Genomic DNA, 9,522 nt, shown 5'->3' on the forward strand with positions numbered 1-9,522 from the left:
TGCGCAAACGTGCTCACAATCTCCTGTGCGTGGCGCATGTTTAAACCACTACAAAAGCAATGTTGAAAAATCTGCGCTGGTGCCCTATACGAAAATTTGTGAGAATTGCAGGGCAAAGAAAATGGATCCTTACTGCTTTCTCTTGCCTTTGTACTGATCGTTTTTTTCGTGTCCTCTGGTCTACTAACATTGGTGGTGAGACTAGGCCATAAAGAAGGCTGCTGTGTCCGTTTCAAATACAATACCTATATATTATCAGAGCATGTTTTGTTTGCATATGCACCACAAGTACTGTGTGTGGTTAATGGAGACATTATTCCTTGCAAAGTTTCTGTTTGATGTTTTAACATCTTAACACAACAATTTTATTGCTAGAATTTTTTTTACCTATCATTGTTATTTTCTCACACTTTAAAAGGTCCTATTTTTTTTACGCGCTGATGTTGATGTGTTACGGCCGGACCCCCCTGGGGCGCCTGCCCCCTGCGCACATGAGCAGGTAACGGTCCCGGGTTCAGCAAAGGGCCTCGCCCGGTGGTTTGTGGCTCCACAAACTGGGCCCTGAGCCCCAGCCACGTGACCGAGTTAAACGCGGCAACTCCCACCGGTGTCTCACAGCTCGACTACTGGAACGCGACTTTGAAACAGGAACACATTATTTTCATGAAGTAGTTTAAAGTGTTAAACGTAAAACAAAAAGTGAAGCCGGAAGACATAGATAACAATCTCGTGGAGTAAAGCGGCAGGGTGCAACGAGTTTACTAGCAGCGTTCCCCTGCCAGTTTAGCTGATACGAGTTGAGGTGAGGTGAGTTGGTGAGTTTAGTTGAGGTGAGTTGAGGTGAGATGAGGTGAGTTGAGGTGAGTTGAGGTGAGTTTAGTTGAGGTGAGATGAGGTGAGGTGAGATGAGGTTAGTTGAGGTGAGTTACGATGGGGTGAGGTGAATTGAGGTGAGTTGCGATGAGGTGAGTAGAGGTGAGTTGAGTTGTGATGAGTTAAGATGAGGATAAGTATTTGAGACGAGGTGATCCGAGTCTTATTTTTTAAGCCACCCCTGGAGTCGGGACGTCTGCACTCACTCACACGTCAACACATTACAGGGCACGCCTCGTGATATGCAAATCAAACTGAAAGACTTCCTGCTTCCTTGTCACCTAGTTACGTGGCTTGTTCCACGTTTAGCGTCTCAGACGCAGCCAGTGACTGCATGAGAAACAGACAGACTGTCTGAGCTACAGACAGACTGCCTGAGCTACAGACAGACTGTCTGAGCTACAGCCATATACTGTCTGTGCTATAACCAGAGACTGCCTGAGCTACAGCCAGCCCCCGTCTCTGAGTGGAGCCACAGGGCCATGGCGAGTGCGGCTCCCAGTGGTATCGATGCCCCAGGGGAGTTGACCTGCACCATCTGCCTGGGCGCCTTCCACTGCCCCTGCACGCTCAGCTGTGGCCACTCGTTCTGCCTCAAGTGCGTGGAGGGCGCCTGGGATGCGGCCGAGTTCTTCTCCTGCCCACAGTGTCGAGTGACCTTCCCACAGAGGCCCAAGCTGAGCAAGAACTTCACACTCGCCAACCTGGTGGAGCAGCGCAGTGCCGCAGAGAAAATGGCCACCGTGGTCTTGTGTGACTTCTGCAACGATGACACGACCGCTGCCTCGAAGACCTGCCTCAAGTGTGATACCTCCTACTGTGTGACTCATGTAAAGCCTCATCAGGAGAACCCGAAGTTCAGGGATCACATTCTGGTGGCTCCAGCCACGAATCCTGAAGAACGCAAGTGCAAGACGCACAGAAAGGAGCTCGAGTTTTACTGCCGACAGGACGAGAGCTTGGTCTGCACAACCTGCACCATCGCAGGAGACCACAAGGGTCACGATGTGGCTACGCTGGAGGATGAGCACAAGACACGGGAGGTGAGACGGTCTGCGTGTGTGAGCGGGAGCCTCTCCTGCATGAAGTTATAATTTCCCAGTATAAACTGAACAATAACATCCAACTAAATATCATTCCTCTCTCAGCTGCCCATTGTTCCTTCATATTTGAACAAGCTTGTTTTACTATAAAGTATGCTGAGGTTCATATTCTTGGTTCTTTCGGTAAAGTCACGTAGAAGGGAAATAATACAATAATAATAATATTAAACATTTCCCTTCTACGTGACTTCATCGAAAGAACCAAGAATATGAATCCCTGCAGTCACGAAAGCTTTCAATCATAATTTATGCTGAGGTTATATTTTAAAAATAATACAACCGAAAGTTATTATCAATCCTGTTGTTTGGCAAATTTATAAATGTGCTCTTAGTATATTTGATAAAACTGAAGGACTTTAATGTGTACAATGTTTTCTCAAAATTACGTGAGTGCATATACTGTGGTTTGTATACACAATGTCGTTTGTGGTAGAGAGAAGCATTCCCCAAAATGTTAACGAAATGTAAAACGACTGGGACTGCGTGAGCTGCAGTGCTCACCGCTTGGTAGCCTCGTGCCGGTCTGTGCCAGTTTAGCGCCGCACCCTACAGCAGCTACCGGGTCACTGGACGTGGTGTTCCAGAAATGTCACGTGATTTTGACAGACCAAGTATTTTATGACCGTATTTATGTTTTCATCAAGATGCTCTCCACCGAATTTGCCCCCATCACTGTGGAGGGGTTTGTGCGGAGTGGGGGTGAAAGGGGATGCTCAGAGAGTGAGTGGAGTCTTCCCTGGTGACGTCTCTCACAGAAACAAGTGGGAGAGGAGACGCGGGTGGTGGAGGAGAAGATGAGGGAGGCGGAGGAGTCCGTGAAACAGATGGAGGCCGCTCGTAGGGACGTGCAGGTACCGCGTCTGGGCCGGACTCGGTGACCCCATGACTCCACCCTGAGTAGGGTTTGTGATGGAGGACAACTCCATTCATTCACGTGGACTTCCATTGGCTCTAAACACATCGTGAGACTAAAGACAAAACGGTCAATGCACCTCAATAATCAGGACGAGCAAAGTGGTGGTTCTCATCTCCACTGAGAAACGCAATCATGGGTTAATTCCACATTCCCATATCTCCATACAACTTACCACTTCAACGACTGTTAACTATATTGGTCAGATGAGGTGGTACGTACCTCTTATCCAATTCTGTGGTGGCAGAGTTGGTGGATCACACCCAGGCTGTTGTACACCATCTTACTAAAACCAGTCAGGCTTTAGGGTTGCCAGGTGGCAGTATAGCATGTGGTTTCATGATCCCCTCTCTTCATCCATGCATGTGGTTTTCTCTCACATTCAAAACATGCATTTAAAGAGGAATTGGCCTAACTTCCCATTTCATTAAGGCTCTTTACAGATTTCCCTTCCCTTCATGCGAAGGTCAACAAAGCATTGTCCTGATAACCTTGCACAATGATAATGGCATGGATGCTAAATGTACTCATTATGGTATTTGATGATTTCATTGCCTCATTGACCCCGCCAGTTATGGCGAATCGTGTTGTAGTGAAAATGCACAGTGGCGTTATCAGAAGAAGGAGGCCTCAGTGCTGCAGACTCATAATCACTGTCTGGACACCTTCCGAGTTGCACTCGGGTCACACCGACCTGAATGTCAGTTCACAAAGGACCAGACATTTAATGAACAGAGGTGGCATTTGTTTTTCTTTGCAGGGATCCGTGACAGATGAAAAGGCCTCAATCTCGGTCAGATTCGTCAGAGCGAGAGCAGCGTTGGATGCAGAGGAGAAGGCGGCTTTAGAGCAAGCGGAGCAGAAAGGGCGCAAGCTGCTGACCCAGATCGAGAAGAAGATCGCTCACTACCAGCGCGAGATCAGCGAGCTCCAGGCAGCAGCCACTCGCCTGCAGGCCCTAGCACAGGAGAGGGACTCGCTCGCATTCCTGCAGGTGAGCAATGAGTCTACAGTGTCGCTATTGGCACAGAGCCCTCTCACCAGCAGCAGCAGAGGGAGGCTTCTAAATGAGAGCTCGCATCCACTGGGCCTGAGAACACAGCTCCACTCATGGACTCGCATCGCAGCTTCAGTAGCTGCCATGTGGAAGCCCAGCTCATATTTTCTCAGTTAAATGAATTCTCTCTCCCGTCCTTTAACATATTCCCATTAAGTTTGTTTCATTGTGAATATAAACTAAATGTTATTGGATTTGCACTTTTTAAATAAATCCTACAACAACAATGTGCACGGTATTCATGATCATCATCAGCCATGCTCTATCCACTTATTGATGAAGCCATTACCACATTTCATGATGCTGCGATGCAACAATCCACCAGCGCCTGCTCACGAGCCGATGTCATCTCTGCTTCTTACTTTGTGGGACTCCTATTGGATGCGCGACCTTCAGTGTTCATATTCGTGAAGCTAAAATAAATACGAGGTCTCATACGCTTATTAATAATATCCACTTCTACAAGACCTGCCTCGTGTGCAATAGTAAGGCCCGAAATTACCTATCCTAAGATACTTTCAACACAGATCAATATCAACCGGTCTCACTCTGAAATGTTTGCCCTGCAATTCAGTGTTGGTCCTCATGGGGGTGACGAGATGTTAACTACCTCGCCTGGTATACCGGAGGTCGTGGATTTGATCCCAAACCTGACATCCCTATATATTTGGAGTTTTCATGTCTCTCTCCATGATCGCATGCATTTTTCTCCGGTCCTCCAGTTTTTCCCTCCCCATTTGTATTCGGCTGCTATGCATTTCCATGTGATGAACCACTTCATTGAGCTATCATTTGTGGCCAAGTCGCTTCTGAAAAAGAGCTCTATCGCTCCGTGGGACTTACGTGGAAAAATAAAACAGTTTATAGTTGACTTTCAAACGGTCTCACTCTGAAACATTTGCCCCGTAAGTCAGTGTTGGTGATCATGGGGTCAAAAGCCAAAACTTTGGGATTTATATTCCACGGTGTTGCAGTGGGAACTCCACTGATCACAAGGGATTGGAGGTAGAGTAACAGTAACGCATCTCTCTCTCTCCCATAGGGGCACCTGGAAGAGACGCGCAGGTAAAAGACGACGATCACTCACGACTCGACACACGACAACATGCGACTGAGTATGGGGTGTGGGCAGTGAGACATTGGCTGTGTATGGGGATGCTGTGTGTGATGATTCCATGTGATGGTGATGCTGTGTGATGATGCTATGTAGTGATGATGCTGTGTGTGATTAGGCTCTGTGTGATTAGGCTGTGTGTGGTGATGCTGTGTGTAGTAATAGTAATTCTGAGTGGTGATGCTGCAATTGTGAGATGAGTGATGATGCTTTGTTTGATGAGTATCTACGTGATGGAGCTGTGATGATACTGCGAGTGACAATGCTCTATGTGAAACAGTGGCCATGTCTGTTCTGCTTTCACAGGGCAGGGAGGGCTACAGCAACTCTACCCTCAGCTCCCAGCCAAGTCTCACTTAAAGTCCTGGAGACACCTGCAGTCAAACTCCTGTGTGAGTTCTTCAGTGTGAATCATGGGTGATGGGGCCATCTTGACAATAAATTACCCCGGTGTGTGTGCACGAGGTCGACTCAGCCTTCAAATAATTACCTGGAGTTGTATAAACATCACCACTAGGGAGACAAAGGCGGCCAGGTGTAGCGCAGGCCACCCCATTGTATGTCGTGCCAGCCTTCAACGTTGCTGATTTGCCCCAACAGTCTGTAAAGGCTACACGGGGGATATTTCTGTGTTTACATCCTGGAAACTGATGCGTTGTGTAAACAAAATCGCCACGAGTGAGACAAAGGTGGTCGGGCGTGGTGCTGGTCACCCACCTCGTGTGCCCTGCCAGCCTTCATAGACGCTCACGGACAGCACTTGTCCCAATAGTCTGTGAAGGTTACACAGGGGATCTTAGTCTTTGTTCACATCCCATTCCAGGACCCTACTGAACAACACCACGAGACTCAGTGTGGTGTTCTTGGGTAAATAAACAGCATGAGTCATGGGTAATTGTGATGTTGAGATGCAGTGAGTGCCTGTGAATGTGTATGCGTGAGGGGAGCAGTAGCACACTGCACTACGAACCCAGTTCCCTGGGTTTGATTACCCGCCATGGCTAACATCAGTGGCAGGTGATATCTGATCCAGTCCTGGGTCTCTGCTAGGCAGTTTAAGCCTCATTAGTTCCTGATGTTAGTAATGGTTATAATGATGGTGATAGTGGTCGTGATGAGGATGGTGATAATGATTTTTTACTTACGTGACTTTACCGAAAATGCCTAAGAGTATGAATCCTTGCAGTCACGAAAGCTTCAAATCTAGAAAAAGATAATGATGCTGTTAGTGATAATGTGAGTTATGGGAATGGTGATGGGATTGGTGATGGTGTTGGTCGTCGTGATGTCAGTGACGGTCATGGTGATGGTAATGATGGTGACATTGGCGATAATATAGGTGGTGATGGTTGTGATGGTTTTGCTGATGGCCCTGATGGTAGTAGTGATGGTATTGGTTATGGTGATCATGGTAGTTGATGGTGGTTATGATGGTTTTGATGGTTGTTGTGATGGTTATGATCCTGGTCGTGTTGGTGATGCTGGTGATAGTGATGAAGATGGTGGTGATGGTGATAAGTGGTGATGGCCGTGGTGATGGTAGTGATGGTGCTAGTGGTGGTGATGGTTGTGATGTTGCTTATTGCGATAGTGATGTTGTTGATGTTTATGGTGTTGATGATGGTGGTGGTGATGGTGATGTTTATGTTGTTGTCATTGAAATTGATGGCGAGGATGGTTGGTGATGGTGATGTCTGTGATGTTATTGTTGATGGTGAATATGATGGTTGGTGGTGTTGATGGTGGTGATGGTGATGACGGTGTTCTGTAGTGATGTTGTCATCGCTGTTGTCACAGACAGATGCTCACCAACTCTGGACACAAACTCAGCTCAAAATAAACTCCAAATCTCCTCGAATCTCAGGACGATGACAGCAGTCCGTGCCTCCCAGGGTCGCCCTGATCACCCACACCGGTTTGATCACTTTGCACAAGCCCTGTGCTGTGAGAGCTTCTCGTCGGGCCACCACTACTGGGAGGTGGACGTGGGGGACGCACGGTGGTGGCGGGTTGGAGTCGCGTACGGGACGATCCCACGGAAAGGACGTGGTGGTGCTGCACAGTGGCTGGGAGGGAGCGACGCGTCCTGGTGTTTAGAGAAATGTGACGACAGCTTCTCAGTGGTTCATGGTGGAGTGAAAACTGCACTGTCGGTGAGGGGGGCCCCCTCCCCCGGCAGAATCGGGCTTTACCTGCACTGGGAGGGGGGGCTCCTGGCGTTTTACTGTGCAGACTCCATGGAGGTGATCCACGAGGTTCGGCAGAGATTCTTGCAGCCTCTCTACCCTGGGATGTGGGTGCAGTATTATAATGAACCATTGAAGATCGTGGATCTGAGTCGTGCATCCTGAGGATGAAGAGAGATAGAAACCCAATAAACCGAGACAGAAACCCAAGAAACGGAGGAGAGGGGGGATGGTGAGGAGAGCGTGAAGTTTGGTGAGGGGAAGGTGAAACGGAGGGTGAGGTTAGGTTCAAGTTCATGTATTAGGTATAGCCCTGTGAGCCATTCGGCTCTTGAATCGGGTGCAACCGCAACAAACAAAAAACTTAAACATGAACAAAAAACATCTTAATGTGAATATGTGACTGAGTGCAAATAGAAATCCAAGAAAAGACAGCAAAACATTGCAGAAAAAAATCACCGTACACCAACGCTGTGTGCAAAAATCCCAGTGGGATGCAAGTTAAACAACCAACAACAACCACAATACAACTTAGATTAACGCCATCAGTCTAACTCTGTACTACAACAACACAAACATGGCCAAACCAATATACTTTTCGAAATCACCAAAATAAAGCCATGAAAGCAATGAAACAGTGATCATAGGAACTGTGACGGAATTTTCACAATAAATGGCATAAACAACATGTAACCCAATCAACGTTGGAGAAGCGGGATGGTGAGGAGAGGGTGAAGCAAGGGTGAGGGGAAGGTGGAACGGAGGGTGAGGTTAGGTGAGGGTGAGGGGAGGGTGAGGTGAAAATTGAGGGAAGGGAGAGGTGAGCATGGAGGGGTAGGGTGACGGGGGAGGGTGAGGTTCAGGTTGGCGTGCGTGAGCAATGTTGCCGGTGCAGAACAAATCGCAGGTTCGTGTGACCGCTCCTTTGCCTGCAGTGCGCGTTCACGTCACCACGTCTCCTCATCCCTGCGATTCACCATCAGCACCATCGTCACCATCACCAACATCATCATCACCCCATCATCATCACTATCAACAACAACAACCGCAATTCGCCACTAAGTGGCGGTGACGTCAGCACGACGCTTGTGCCAGGCCATGTGCACGTTGAGGCCACGTGAAGTGTCGAACGCCCGCTGGCAGGAGGTCACGGGGCAGACCCAGCAGGTGCCACGGGTCGACTGACTGAGACAACTGGCTGATGTACCACCACCTGTGCCCCCTACTGTGCCAACTTGTGCTTTAGCCACCCGGCGCTCCGCTCGTTGTTGTGAGCGTCACTCATCCGCCCTCCATTGTTGTTGGAGGACGACTGCCTCCAACTGCCCAGCAGCGTCCTTCACGAGCCTCCTCCACTGAGGCCGATCTTGACACCGCTGGTTCCAGTCATCAGCAAGTCCACTCAGCTCCACGTCCTCCTGTACCACATCACTCCATCTCTTCTCGAGCCCGTGCCGCGCCCGTTTAGCCCCTTGATCAGGCCGAACAAAAGCTGTTTAGGCATGCGGTGACTGGGCAGGCGGTCTACATGGCCCAGCTAACGCAGCCTTGCCTGCCGGAGGAGCTCACGGATGGGGCCTTGTCCAGATCTTTCAAGGATTCGTGAGCTCCTCACACAATCCAGCCTGGTTAAACCCAGGATGGATCGTAGGCAGGCCAGGCTAAATATTTACAATTGGCGAAGATGCTCCATCAGGGGGGTCCACGTTTCGCAAGCGTAGAGAAGGAAGGGAATGACTGTGGCCGAGAAGACCTGAAGCTTCGTGCGGAGCGAGAGACGCCACCTTCGTTGGTCGTAATATGCATCATGAGGGAAATGTGAGCATGAGGAAGACGACGTTTTTGCCACCCAATGGTGTGCAATGTACTGCTTGTCTATGAAAAGACGCCGCATCTCATGATGCATACGACGACAAAAAATCCGCAGACTACCTGCTGGATCTCCTCTCTGTTTCAAGGAACAAATTTGACCTAAGGTCTTCGCTCATTAACCAGCTTCACATTCCCTATTGCCGTACAAATACTGGAGCAAGTGCCGTTGTTATTAAAGCCCCCAGGGTCTGGAATGCTATTTCCAATTAACTGCAACTTGAATCACTACCTATGAGATCTTCACTCATAACTGCTCTAAAGGAGTTGTACAACCCTAGCTGCCACTGCTATTCAGTGGCCTGAAATCAAATGTATCGCTACGGATGGCCGCTGCAAAGTAACATCTTGTGTTTTGATTATAGTGTGCTAATCTTTAAAGATACATTGAAAATGTTTGATATTCC

General features: G+C 48.6%; 1 protein-coding gene across 1 annotated transcript; it reads left to right on the plus strand.

The window, feature by feature from the left end:
* The first annotated feature begins 1,355 nt into the window (after nt 1–1,355).
* Nucleotides 1,356–7,411, plus strand: LOC133339059 (nuclear factor 7, brain-like). Its single transcript, XM_061547180.1, has 5 exons — nt 1,356–1,916; nt 2,732–2,827; nt 3,650–3,883; nt 4,989–5,011; nt 6,862–7,411. The coding sequence occupies exons 1-5, from the start codon at nt 1,356–1,358 to the stop codon at nt 7,409–7,411; spliced, it is 1,464 nt and encodes a 487-aa protein (XP_061403164.1).
* The last annotated feature ends 2,111 nt before the right edge of the window (nt 7,412–9,522 follow it).

Source organism: Lethenteron reissneri, unplaced genomic scaffold, assembly GCF_015708825.2.
Source record: "Lethenteron reissneri isolate LAM-NWPU_2019-01 unplaced genomic scaffold, ASM1570882v1 scaffold_1640, whole genome shotgun sequence".
Taxonomy (NCBI): domain Eukaryota; kingdom Metazoa; phylum Chordata; class Hyperoartia; order Petromyzontiformes; family Petromyzontidae; genus Lethenteron; species Lethenteron reissneri.